This window comes from Vigna unguiculata, chromosome 8, assembly GCF_037176805.1.
Source record: "Vigna unguiculata cultivar grain cowpea cultivar isolate G323 ecotype 2 chromosome 8, ASM3717680v1, whole genome shotgun sequence".
Taxonomy (NCBI): Eukaryota; Viridiplantae; Streptophyta; class Magnoliopsida; order Fabales; family Fabaceae; genus Vigna; species Vigna unguiculata.
The window spans coordinates 1429378-1443862 of record NC_140799.1 but is presented as its reverse complement, the minus strand read 5'-3'; the positions used below and the strand labels follow the sequence as shown (position 1 = coordinate 1443862).

At 31.6% G+C, this 14485-nt stretch overlaps 2 protein-coding genes across 2 annotated transcripts; one reads left to right on the top strand and one right to left on the bottom strand.

Annotated features, from left to right (window-relative positions):
- The first annotated feature begins 3981 nt into the window (after positions 1 to 3981).
- On the top strand, positions 3982 to 5604 carry LOC114193426 (uncharacterized). The gene has a single exon (XM_028083219.2). It carries the CDS (start codon positions 4856 to 4858, stop codon positions 5252 to 5254), a length of 399 nt encoding a protein of 132 aa, XP_027939020.1. The 5' UTR covers positions 3982 to 4855; the 3' UTR covers positions 5255 to 5604.
- Positions 5605 to 9052: 3448 nt separating this feature from the next.
- LOC114194476 (flavodoxin family protein / radical SAM domain-containing protein) lies at positions 9053 to 13974 on the bottom strand. The gene is made up of 8 exons (XM_028084728.2): positions 12978 to 13974; positions 12709 to 12824; positions 12030 to 12205; positions 11176 to 11366; positions 11001 to 11087; positions 10054 to 10211; positions 9761 to 9971; positions 9053 to 9682 (listed from the first exon to the last, which is right to left on the bottom strand). Exons 1-8 carry the CDS (start codon positions 13815 to 13817, stop codon positions 9530 to 9532), a joined length of 1932 nt encoding a protein of 643 aa, XP_027940529.1. The 5' UTR covers positions 13818 to 13974; the 3' UTR covers positions 9053 to 9529.
- Between the last annotated feature and the right edge of the window lie 511 nt (positions 13975 to 14485).

Sequence of the window (14485 nt, the reverse complement as noted above, 5' to 3'; positions counted from 1 at the left end):
TAACTTTATTCTTGAAGTAGTTATTACAAAATAAAATATTATTTTACAATTATATGACAATTGATAATTAAAAGACGGTGTAAAAACTTTATATTACGTGGCTATTTCATTATTATTTATACATTAAGCACTATTTATTAATTTAGCACAACTATATTTATATTGTTGATGAAGTGTTTAGATTTTAGAACATTTTAAAAGATAAAAGTTTAATTGTAAGATTCAAAATATTTTAATAATAATTTTTTATTTGAATAAAAAATAAATTTTATAAATAGAAGTCAAACATTTTTCTTAAATCGTTATGTCTCTAATTTAAAATGAGAGGTTTGACAATTAAGTTGTTGTTACATTAAGATTTTAAGAAATTTGAAGGGTAGAAATTTCAATGAGACTAATTAAAAGCTAGTTATGATAAGTTTATTTAATTATGTAAGTAGTTTAGAAGTTTTTTATCTCTTCTTCATTTAGATCGTTGTTGAAAGTTTTTCATCGACTAAAAAAAATTAATTTTATAGTATATATTCTATTATTGTAAAATATATTAAATCGGTAAAATATATTTTCTATTTATACAAAGGTTATACAAAGTTTTAAAAAACTAGCAGGCAATAACTTTATCTACACTGTATAAAAGTCTGTAGACAAATAAGCTATATTTTCCAATTTATTTAACATAAAATGGATAAAAAATGTTTTTTTTAAAGAATAAAAACGGTTTAATTCAAGCAAGAAAAACTATCATTTAGTTGGTTGGATTCAATTTAATTTGTAACAAAAAATAGAACCATTTTTAGCAATACACTGAACAATAAAAGACATCTAAAAGTAATATTTGAAATCTTATATTTTTTTATGATATAAAACAAACAAGATAATAATTACATATTGTTTAACACAAAAAAAAGAATAAAAATCTAATTAAAAAATAAAATTTAAATATTCAATAATTAAAATAATAATAATATAGATTCAATTTAAAATATTCAAACTTATAAAAATCAATTAAGTAATATAAAAATTTTAAATATTCAATAATTAAATAAATTTAATTAATACTCAAACTTAAAGTAATTAAACTCAAATAAGTTTTGATAAATTTAGGATGATACAACATTTTTATTTCATAAAGAATTCTGCTACAAGTAGTTCGGGTATTACAATGTTTTAAAAGGTGTACCAATGAACACCTGAACAAGTCTGGTTTATTATTATTATTATTATTTTGTTGAAAACATATTAATGATTTTAAAAGTGTTAATTGTTTTACGTAACACTGTTTGCCAAGCATTATGTATTTGTATAATTTCATTTCGAAAATGCATGCTACATTTTTTTTCTTCTGAAATTGCTTATTTGTCTATCACCTACCAAAACAAACACAAAAGTTATCATAAAAAGTGTTTCTTCTAAACATGTAAAACTATTAATGATGTAATCAACATCAATGTTTTCATTGATTGTTCTTTTTAAAGGCTTTTTATTATAGCTTTCTAAACATTTCAATTTATATGTCTCTTCCGTGGAAAAAATTGTGGCTTTATGTCGGTGAAAATATGTTAGAAACTTTGAATTAGCATATATATATATATATATATATATATATATATATATATATATATATATAAGTAAATTAAATTGAGTTAATTTTATATATATATATATATATATATAAGTAAATTAAATTGAGTTAATTTTAGTAGCAGAAAGTAGAAGATGAAGATTAGGTGTTAATATTAATGATAGAAAATATAAATAAAACCTGAAATGAAGTTTTAATCAATAATATAAAGAAAAAGAAATATAAAAATCAAAAAATCTAATTACTTATGGGTTCTGCAGAATCTCATCAGATCCCTGCCATTAATTACGATCAACATTTGTTTAAGTTTATACCCATCTAAATTTGTATTTGAAAAAGAAAAATTTTTGGATAAATAATTTTATGACTTATTTTTAAAAGAAAAAATTTTGTAAAAGTTATTTGACTTTATATTTTATTACATATATAAATAAAATAAAATAAGAAGTTTCTCTTGTAACATATCTCTTATATCTATCATATATTTTATATTTTTCATATTTTTACATTTTTTACAAATTTTCAACACTCATACTATTTTATAATGTAATTATATAACTTATAATAATTATAACATTTTATATTGTAACATGGCTATTAAAATTTTATAAGTTCGCATTCAAATTAAATCCGCATTAAACGTTTAAGATAAAAATACGAACTTAACCGAATGTTTATTATATAGTACCATGTATTACTTTTATTGAATTACAAATCTATTATTTTTTTTTTATAGATTATACCATAAAATATAAAATGGAAGCAAAATTAATTTCTAAAATTGCGAATTGAATATTGAGCAAAAGTTATCATAACTTTTTTACTATACTTTTAACACCATAACCTAAACATTGTTTTTTGACACATTTAAACAATTTTTATATTTTTAATCTAAACTGAACCATTCACACATATTTAGTCTGATACACTTAAAAAAAAAACTATATAAATAAATGAGTTAAGGGGATCCAAAAACAGTTCATATAAGATTCACCTTAAATTAAATTAGCTTGCTTTTCTATACCCGAAGTATATTAATTATACTTACAGTATATTAAAAAATAGTTTATCTATATGATGATCTCTATAATAATATAACTCAAAATAGACGCGCATTATAGTCAATTTTTCCTGTAATAATAAAAAATAATAAAATTGTTATTATTATGATTATAAAAATAAATATACATAATTTTTATAAATATTTTTAATAATTTTATTGTGAATATTTTTTTATTTATTTTATAAATTATTTTTTATTATAGATATTTATTTTGATTTAAAAAATAATCAAATTTGATTTTTTGTTGTTGCAATTATAGATCATCAGTGGCTTTAAAAGCCATTATTCAAAAAGTACCAAATCAGTGGTCCTCCCTTACACACTAGCTAGACTTTTGTTGAACACTATAAACTATATATATTATTTTCACACCACATATAAATAAAAAGTACTATATTAATTATTGACATGTACTTAATTAATTATTTATTAATATATTATTGACCGATACTTCTTATTACTTTTTTTTTCAAAAAAGTTGGTAATGAATATTGTATATATTATAACAAAATTAAAATGTGTACATGCAAATATTTATTATTTCATTGGTGAAAAAAAAGTGTTAAACAAGTATTAATAATATTATTAGTGAGTTAATGATAGATTAACAGTAACATCAGTGAAGCAAAGTTCCAGAAAGACTCTTTCTGAGTCATTTGGCAGAAGGTGATTAAATAAAAAAACAAAAGACGAAGCTTCGTTAGAAGAAGTTAATTACTGAAGGTGGTTCTCTCAGTTATATATATATATATATATATATATATATATATATATATATATATATATATATATATATATATATATATATATATATATATATATATATATATATATCTGATAACACTGTCAAAAGCCAAAACAGTGTCATACATCGCTAGTTTGGTCCCTCACACACTCGTGTGTTTTTTCTATCGTCCGTTTATCATTTGCCAGATTCAACTTCCCACAGAAAACATCTTTTTTTCTTACTCTCTTCTTATAATATTCAAATTATTATCACACATGGACCACAACCATTACATATGTATCTGGTTTTCTTTAATCTCTTCTGCATAATCATAATGCTGTGTTTATTAACTTTTATAATTAAAAGAGACTCGAATACGTCCAAGAATACTAATGTGTAAGCTCTGAATGATGACGTTGATCCACAGTTTTAACAAAAAACAAAAACCTGTCTTATGAGCTTGTCGAATAACAAGTTTCACTTAAATTAATAGTTCAGAAAGAAACAACGGTTGAATCCATTACAATGTTTGCACAAAAGGGTATCACATTATGAGTTCAAAATCCAATGAAATGGTAGAAAGAAACAGATTGTAATGAACTGCATTAAGGTGGTTTATAGAGACATGATGAGGGTATTAGAAGAAGTAGCATTTTTTAGAAAGATGATGGATGAATGATTGAAGATAGAGTTGAGAGTGAAAATGGTGCTGAAAAATAGTGAGACACAGAACATTTAAAGCTGCAGAAGAGTAAGGACGCGAAACCCGGGAAGCAACACAAGTGGTCAGACTGGAACACTGGGTGTGAGTAGTACAACACACACACCAAATCTGGCTACCTTACCCCTTCGTAAAAACCCCACATGCCCTTTTCCCATCACCTCTTTGGTCCACACCCTTAACCATGGTTAATCCTCTTATTACTTTTCTTCTCACATTTCACTCACCACACTTTCTTCTGGGTTAGTCAAGGACAAAGAAAAACCTTCTTCATTTCTCATCTCTGTTTACCCTTCTGCACACACTGTCTATTACTACTACTACTACTCTACTTTCTTCTAGTAGCATAAGCAATTAACATATCTACTTCCTTTTCTCTCTCTTTTTGCTACTTGTTTGTTTTTCTTTTTTTTCTGCTGTGTAGTGTAGATAAATTGGAATGACACTAGACGGAATGAATGGACAAAAAAGGAAAGTGAAAGATGATGCTATGAATGGTTTATTTAATTGCCACCCGAATGAAGACCTATAGTCCTTTGTTTTTTTATGCCACTATAGTTTACAAAGGCCTTGCCTTTATAGAGTTTCCAGAACCGGGATTCTGGTCAAAGATATTGGTCTTCTTGCTTTTAACATATTGCAAAATAGAGAGAGAGAAGGTATTTTGCATTACAAACAGAATCATCTTTTTTTCTTCCTATCATATCCACTTCAGTGATCTCTCTGAATTGAAAATTTGGAAATAAGAGATTGTGAGTATTGATGATGGGCAAGAAAAAGCCACAGAAAACTAAGGAACTTTCTGTGGCAATAGCTGAAGCATCATCAACCATAGATGATGAGAAAGAGCAACAAGAAGCAGAACCTCAACCTCAACCTCAACCTCAGGCTCCTAGAAAGAGAGGTAGACCTCGTAAGGCTATTGTAAAGATGGAAGAAAATGAAGAGGAGAAGGCACAAGTGATAGAGCAGAATAGAGGAGGTTCTTTGTCAGCACAAGGCACAGAGAGTTCAATGGAAAAAGTTACAACCAACGAGGAAGAGGGAACATCATCAGCAGCATGCATGAGGGTTGCAGAACAAGAAGAGATGCAACTCCCAAAAGTGGAGCCATCCAGAAGCAGAGCTAGGAGGAAAAGCAAACCCAGAAAGAGTAGCTAATATATATAATCATTGCTCTTTTTTCTCTTTCATAGTTTCTTTCTTTCACTCAACTTTTTCCATTAAGTGATTGATTCTTGGTTGGTTCCTTGGTCTTGCCATGTTTTTGTTATTTAGAGAATCGGTATCGAAACTGATATTGATGCTGCTGTTGTTGTTGGGGAACACAAGTGTCAATAGAAACACTTGAAGAGTTATTGGTTAACCTTCTGCTGCTTTTTCTCTTCGCTGTAAGTCGGTGGTTTTGATTTATCTTATCTTTGTTTGAAAGATATGTGCTGTACTATGGTTCCATGACTTCAGTTACTGGTTTCTTTGGTTCAACTTGAATATTACTATCCATTGCTTCACTCACGCAGAAAAGAAAGTTAAAATTATAAGATGTTCTTGTCTGAGTGTGTTGTTTATGTTGATTGCCTGCAACTATCAACCATAGTTGTGCTGAAAAAACATCCTTGTTGAGTGTTTTTTTTTATCTTCCAGAGGTCTCAGTTTAGCTTATAGTTGTACATAAACCATGGCTTTCTTTTACTGTGTTTTACCTCTTAATATGAAATATAACAACATGGTATTTGATGTTACTGCTTGATATTTGATGTTAGTTATTATGTGGTTTTATACAGTTTGATTGCTGTTATTGCTGTCTTATGATGATTCTGTCTGCAGCTGTAGAAATTGAAGGTACTGTTTTATTTATTGGAAAAGGGTGATTGAGTTGAGAAGAAAAAAGAGAGAGAAGCATAACATAGAATGTGAGTGTCACGTACCAATGAATAATGCAGTAGCCGCTTAAGCACACCAATGAATGATAAGGATGGTTGGAAGTTAACACCACTTTCGGCATTAACACAAACCAAACCAATCCTTTTTTATTCATACTTTTCTCAAACGTTTGAAAATCTATTTTGTTGGTTTTTGCTGTCATAGGAAATGTTTTGTGATCTTCCATGCATGTGGATGAATATAACAGAACAAGTTAAGTGATGTTTTCTGATAGTTTTTCTTAAAAATCTGTTGTTTAACCTTTGTCTATTAATTGTCCATTAAACTTTTGTCTGTTGAAGAATGATCGACATAGTTTATGTGATGTTTTGGACGATGATTATTATTACTAAGGTGGAATTTTGTGTTTGACAAGCTAGTTTTCACCTTTGTTGGTATTTGTGAAACCTATGGTTGGTCCAATGAACGAGAGAGATTCCATCATTGTCCTACAACTTGTTTTCATTACTTTCCATGCTAAACTTTTTAAGTGACGTGTGACGTTTTTCTCCTTTAATTTTACATGGCAAATGTGGAACAAATGGTGACTTAGTACAATGCTTTGACTGTGATAAAGAACAAGAAAATCTAACACATTTTGCATTTATTACCACTGAATGTGATGATTAAGTATACTTTGCGTTGCATTTAGCAATATTTAGTAATAAATAAAATAATTTAGCTGTCTAAACAGAGGTGTGGACCATGTTATGATAATTAGATTTTAGAAAACATTGTTCACAGCAAGGTCAACCATTCAGTGAGAATAGGAAAGGTAAGATAAGGTTATTGTAGTCTAATAATCTTTTTTTATTAATATTTATGTATATTAAAATTTATATTATGAACTTAGTGATATAAGAATAAATACTTGTCCAGAGCATACATAGATTAAAGTACTAGTTTTATTTTGTATATAGTTTTCAATAATAACTTTATTTTACTGTTTTCAACAATTTTGTTATTTTCCTCTAAAATAGTTCAGTCCAGTGTGTAAAGTTAGTACAAAAACCTATTATAAAGTTGTGGGACCGATTGGAAAAAATGGTTCTACGTGCAAGTAATGTTATCACGTGTTCCACTTGAATTGTTCTACAATCATGTATATTATTATACTATTAGAATTGCATTTGGAGTTGGGAGGACTTTGTAAAGTTTAGCTGAACAGAACAAAGTGCTAGATAAAAATATCATTTAATTAGGTTAAAATATTACTCCTTAATAGTTCCCATTATTTCAATAAAATTTCTGACACTTCCCTTTAATATACTTCTCCCTTTTATTGGTAAAATTTAGCATACTTTTTCTTTATTTAAGCTGCTACGCCCCGTTTATATATATATTTTTTCTAATAACTTACATGGAATTTCAATAAAAGAAAAATCAAAAAGTAACCAAAAGCTAAAGCTAAAGCTACATAAACAAATGATTAAAAATTTAAATAAAAATTATTATATATTTATTGAATAATTTATCAATTAATTTTTTTAAAGAGTTAGACAAGTTAATTTAACATCTTCAACTTTCACCTAATTTTTAAAAAAAAAATAGAACCACTTTTCAACTTTCAATCAATTATTGAACTTTTAGCTAAGTAGCAGTTTCTTTTGTCAGAAAGGACTTTATTTGAGTCGTAGTATGTTTTTGTTCAGTGCTCTTAGTCATGTCTTCTAGTCAAATTCAGTGGTGATCCTTGCATGGTTAGTCAAGTTTGTTATTTACCCTATTTGTATTTAACTTTTGTCCCAATTGGAGAAGAGATAAAGATTTTAAAATGTGTTAATTAGAATGACCAATACAGTGCTGTGCAAGAGAAATTATTGGTTTAAATAACTTATTGGGGGACAAGAATATTGTACTACATGTCCATTTTTTCTTCATGGAAGTTTTGACATAGTCCACATGCATCGCATAGGCAATCCTATTCAAGCTGGACAGCTTCCACTACATAACTAAATTCTCCTACAAAATTTTACTTTTCATTCTATAAACTTATTTAAGAACAAACAATCACGCACCAATTTTGATAAAAACATTTCTTAACTTCTAGGATTTTTTTAAAACGTGTTTCCAAGCAAGATGAGAATTTTATTCTTATTCAGAGGTTTGCTCTGACATTTTATCGTTCTCGTGTTTGAGAGAGCATACAGATTTAAAGCGGAAATCCACACTATCATTTCTCAGCTTATTCGAGTGCACGATTAATATTGAAAACTAAAAACAAAAGCAACTTATATTGATGAGAATTAAGCTTTAAATCAGAAGATTCTGTAGTGGTCCAAAGTTGTCTTCAGCTGAAAGATTGATGCAAATGGATTATAATTGAAATGGACGGTAATGGAAAATTGACAGAACATAGTACTTGCAGTGTGAAAGCATGTTTTGGGAGAAAAGGGAAATCTGAATTGTAATACTAGCAAAAAAAAAAATGAAAAATAATGTTTCTTGAAAGATCTCAGGTGAAAACACATACTGAGTTAAAATATGAAAAAGATCTCAGAATGAGACCAACAAAAATCACGGATGGTAAAAAGTATTAAAATGCTATATTGGTACAATGAAGTGGGGGTAGCACTAATAGATATGACTGACTCGTCCAACAATCCCACAAATGCACTGCATATGAATGAAGGGAGTGACGCAGCATCCGGGAAACTGCTTAGGATTTGGATATTTTGACTTCAAAGTCATAAATTAAGAGTGAGAACAATGGCTTCAATTTAACACCATTCGGCATTTATTCCCCAATTGTCGTTCGCAGGAAGTTGACATAGCTTGAGCTTTTTTAATAATATCATTAATTTGAATTTCCATTCTCACTATTTATAGAGAAACATGATTAAGAGACAAATGATCAATAGAATCTTTCAAGGACCAAAGAAGTTCAATTTTTTATACAATAGTGAAATTGTGGGTATTTGGGTAGAAGATGACATTTTAGTCAATAACTAACATCGTTGGTTATTCGACAATATTTGAACTACATTAACAGTACAATAATAATTTAAAACTTAAACTACCAATCGAAGATCGAGATTTGCACTATCAACATGTTTGCATTGCATTATAATATTACTTCGAGATTTGCACAATCTACATGTTTGCATTGCATTATAATATTTCCACCTAATCTTCCTCTCCTGGAAGGCTATATAACTAAAAGAGTTCCAAAAATATTACAACAGAGCAACACTAAGCAATGCTTTGTACAGCATAAACTCAAACATATTCTACAGATCTCAATATCAAAAACAAGTTGCTTCTGCGACTACAACATTGACATCCAAAATTTGAGGTAATTACGGAAAATATAATATTCTTTTAACGTGCAATTGGGAAAACTTGGGGGCTTAAAGGCTTAAATACACTGAAATTGTACTAGCCTATGTATGAAGCCATGTATTACAAAACTATCCCATTGAAGTATGCTGTATAACCTAATGAGTTATACACTGAAGAAGAAAGATCAACAGGAAAATGAATGTCAGTGGCCAAAAGCTCTTTCTCACATGTCTAACCTGATTGATTGCGGCTCGACTTGTGATGTCTCTCTTTCCTATATCTCACTTGCCCCGGATCAAATCCACCTTCCTCCGATCCATAGACAGCCCAGGATGGCGTGGCAGTCATGTAATCTCTGCTGTCAAAAGTTTTTCCAGATGCCACCTGAAAACAAATTGAGGGTAAATTTCATAAACAAATAATCCAGATTTGTGACAAAGAAAGTGGGACTCGGATACTTACCAAATCATGAAATTTTTCATAGTCTATCCATGTATACCACTGCCCATCGATTTTGAACTTGTTAGTTTTTGCTAAGAGGACACAGCACGAGTGAGCATGCTCACATGCAACTTCATAGTCTCCTTGGCTTTTCAAAGCTAGGGCCTCTGAAAAAGCTTTCACATCAGTATGCCAAGGGACATTTTCCATAGTCAGTTTTGATGTAGTGGACCTGTGAAGAGTACGTTGTCATTTAAAAGAGGGTCTCAAACTAAACCAAGTTGGAGTATAGGGGAGAAAGTGCAGTGACTTACGAGCCACAGTACGTAACTCCCTTGATTTCAACAAAGTCAGGATCTCCTATACTAAAGAGCTTAGAATAAGCATCAACATCTTCAGTATTCCAACCTTTCACCAGGGTCAGGCGGTATACAGTTCGCTGATGTTTTTCCCTCAAAGCAGTCAAGGAATCCTGGCAGATAGTTATGAACATACATAGATAAACTGATCAAGCGGGTAAAGTATACACCACGTGGTAAGATTAAATCCAACAAAAAAAGAAAAAGAAACTCAATTAGTTGTATTTTTTCTGTAATTAAATAGTGTCTATTACAACTAGTATTTATAGTGAAAGTAGAGGGGTTCTGACAAAATAAATACTCCTCTAGTCCTTATAAGAAACAAATCAGCGGTGTACTTCTTGTTTCAATTATAAGAATCATAACAGACTCTTTTTCAGATGTATTAATAGCTAAATTCCTTTTATACACTTAATTTATTATGAAGTCTACTTCCAGACTCTCGTTCATTTTCCATCCACGTAGATACATTCATCAGGCTTTTGCCAGTATGGTGATTAACTTGTCTGTGATTATCTCCAAAAGAACCATATACTCCTTTTCAGATGTATTAATAGCTGAATTCCTTTTATATCCTTAATTTATTATGAAGTCTACTTCAAGAAACTCGTTCATTTTCCATACTAGTAGATACACTCATCAGACTATTGCCAGTATGATGATTAACTTGTCTAAATCTCCAAAAGAAAGATTCCGTATCCAATTTTGACAATATGATTAGCTACTCGCAGACTACTAACACAAACAGTTTTCTTTTTTGGGATCCATTACTATATCCATGCTTTAAAGTTGGTAATCATGGTGGGAACTAAGGATCCTATAAAAAATCTCTTGGACAACAAAAAAAGACATCTCTGTAATTCTCTGCACCTTATTAATACACCTGTACAGGGAATACTTACAATGAATCGCTCCCAGAAATCGCCAAATAGTGGTCTATCAATTGCCTTCAAAGAGTCCTTTGTTGCAGCATCCACACTGACATATAACTGCAAGGCGGAACAAGAATAATTTGGTTTGACTAGCATTAACAAAACCAGCACGAGCATAATTTAATATCTCTAAATGATGCAATACCTGGGTAATCGGTTTCAGTGATTTAATTTTATCGGGAAATTGTGCATTTGTAACTAGAAAAGTGGAAATCCTCCTTTTGTGCAGCTCATCCACAAGTGCATTTATCTCTGGATACATTATTGGTTCACCAACAAGAGATAATGCACAATGACGAGGTGAGAGACCTTCATTTAATCGCTCCAAGGTGACTCCTAGAAAAAGTTAAATGAGGCACTTGAGAAATTAATCAATGAACACAGTGATGTTCAGAACGGTGGAGTTGCTCTGAAGCTAATATCTACAACATCATTCAGAATGCACACATTGCAAGGTACTTGTACAAAGCATAAATATGGGAATTAATACATCAAAATGGGCTTTGTCACCATACAAATGCCCAGGCATTTCGAGATGCTATGCTACCTAGATTCAATAATGTTCATATAAGAATACAACCACTGAATAAATGATCAAAATTGGAAGTTTTTCTCAAAGACATCATAATTTAGGTTTTGATTGAGGGCAGGGCTTAAATGGAGGGACAGATAAATTTCCATTTTTGAATTACGAGAGTCTTACCAAGGGATTGAAAGGTTACATGATGATCTCTCATTTAAAAGAGGTTTTCAAACAAGACAATATTTACTTGAAATGAAACCTTTACCACTACCCCCTCTTTCCATCTAAACTTCTTCACTATAACATATCTTTAGTGTGCCCGACGCTTTCAATTAGAGCATATTGACTGATAGTACACAGGATATGATCAAGGGCTACTTTATCTGCTCATTACTGACCAATCCCCTATGTAGGTCCATTATATAACAAATATCATTATAATTCAAACCGATTGCAGCATAGGTACATAAGTTTACCAGGAACTCCTTTCATTTGTTTAACCATATTTTTATGGAGGTCTATTGCAGAATTTACAATCTCCATCGGATCATCCATCTGCCATTGCCAACTTTTCCCTACTGGATTTGTGTGATGCCTCCAGCAGAAAACACATTTATTTGCACATGCCAAGCTAGGTGTTGCCTCCATACATCTGTATCAACTCAAAAAAATTGAAATAGTGAATTAGGCAGCTAAAATATGCCCAGCAATATGTAAAACAAATGACTAATCCACTTTTTTGACAAGAACATGAAAACTCCACAACTAATTTCAGATGTATGGACAGGATAAAGCATTCCACTGTATGGCCAAATTCCAGATGATGTGGAACGGTAATTACAAGTCCACCCCACTTTTCAAAAGCCAAACTATTATATTACAGCCCAAAGTTATCTTCAAATCAAGGTACATCCTCTTTCTTTCCTCTTCCGTGTCCATTCATTACCTTTCTTGTGTGTGAAATTTAAATTAGAGCATCCAACGATGCAGAAAATCTCATACCAACATAAATAATGAACTCCATCTTTAAATTCAGCGGGAATGAATAAGATAAAGAAATCAATCACCTACAGTTCCAGCTAAAATATAATGTTATGACATGAAACATACCTAGACATATAGCATAAAATGAATAGCATGTAAACTTGCCATTACCTGTGACTCTCGATTCCATAAAACGAGTGCTTATAGCAACCACCTCGACCACGAAGCTGCGCCTTGGTCCATCTACAAATCTTGACGCCACTATGCGACCCAATGATTTTATACCCCTGCAAATCGGTAACCCTCGAATAAAGCCATTTCAAAAATAGAACTTAGGCCTACGTCTCATCTACCAAAGTTCAGACAGAAAACTAAGCCATCACTCACTAATCAACACACAACACGCAATGTGACATTATGACATTATTCAGACTGTATACCTGCTTCTCTAAATTTGCTCGAATCACCGGGGTCACCATTTCCTTTCTGCCACTCAATTTCCCATTACTCTCTTCCCCATTAGCCACTGCCTTCCGCCGTGAAGGAGCTTTACCAGCAATATCCTCAAGATCAACAATCTCACTCTCCACATCAGACTCCTCTTCAGAACTCGAATACACGCCATATTCCAGAGCACCACCACCAACATCATCATCGCATTCCGCAACACCACCTCCTTTCAAAACGGCCACCACCTTCTCACACCACCGATCGAAAACCTTGTCCAGGTCACCACCGTCAACATCCCCCTCGCAAAGCGGAACCACCTCCTTGGCGCCGAGCTCCCTCAGGTGCGTCGCGAGGCCCTTCGCGACCGCGTTGAAGGATTCGCCGTAGGCTCGGCTACCGACGCCAAAGACTGCTACACGGCAGTTCGAGAGGAGGAGGGAGCCGGCGCGAAAATCGGCGGCAGCTTCCGCGAGCCACGTGGCGAAGAAACGGGAGGCAGATGGCGGTGCGCCGTCCTGCCACGTGGAGGCAACGAGGAGGAGAAGCGTCTCCTTGGGCAGGTCCTCGGGTTCGTAATGCCGCGAATCGACGACGTCGAATGCGACGCCGCTAGAGGCGAGGAGACGGTGGAGGCGGAGAGCGAGGGTTTTGCTGGTTCCGGTTTCTGAGAGGAATATGATCTTAGGTTTAGGTTTAGGGTTAGGGTTTAAGGATAGTTTGAGGTATCTTAAACGACGAGATTTGTAGAGACAATAGAAGGTGGTGGCGGAGAAGAGGGCGAGGAGTGTGAGACGCGCGGGAACTGAGGATAATGAATTTGATATCGACATTGATGAAGTAGAAAATGAAGATTTGGGAGAGAAAATTTGTTATTGAAAAATGGAGCGAAATGAAGGGTCCTTGAACACGGTTTAATTCATCGATCTGTTTCGGAAGCTGTTTGCAGCGGCCAATACCATCGGAGGAACCAGCGACACCAAAAAGGTTTATGGGCCGGGGTTTAGAGTTGCAGGCCCGGTTCTTTTGTTATCATTGTAAATTAAAATTAAAATTATATTATGTAATTTTAGTATAAAACTCTTTATGTAATAAAAATATATATTTTAGTACATTTTTGCTTCACTCAATTCTTTTTCAATAAAACTTACTATTTATAACTACTTTAGGGTAATTTTTAATAATACCACAATATTTTAGCCTAATTTATAACCATTTTACATGTCTTGTAATAATGTATTAAACGTATCTATAATAATATATAAAGATGATTATCTCTTTTGTGTCCACATTTCTTAATACCAAATATACAACAATATTATTATTTATTCATTTTTTAAAATTAATAATTATTTTTATCTATTTTTTATAAAACTGTTTATCTTTTTTTTTATTCATCAACAATTATTCTCTCTATTTATTTCATTTTATTTTTAATAAATATACATTTATTTTATATATTAACTTAATAACATTATACTATTATCATCTACTAATATAA

Bases quoted from the DNA above. Each gene is read 5' to 3' on its own strand.
- LOC114193426 (XM_028083219.2), top strand. From the start codon at position 4,856: ATGATGGGCAAGAAAAAGCCACAGAAAACTAAGGAACTTTCTGTGGCA.
- LOC114194476 (XM_028084728.2), bottom strand. From the start codon at position 13,817: ATGTCGATATCAAATTCATTATCCTCAGTTCCCGCGCGTCTCACACTC. The intron at 11,367-12,029 runs GTAAACTTATGT...AACTTTTTCTAG, and splicing joins ACAAATGAAAGGAGTTCCTG to GAGTCACCTTGGAGCGATTA. The intron at 9,972-10,053 runs GTAAGTCACTGC...TACTCTTCACAG, and splicing joins GGAGTTACGTACTGTGGCTC to GTCCACTACATCAAAACTGA.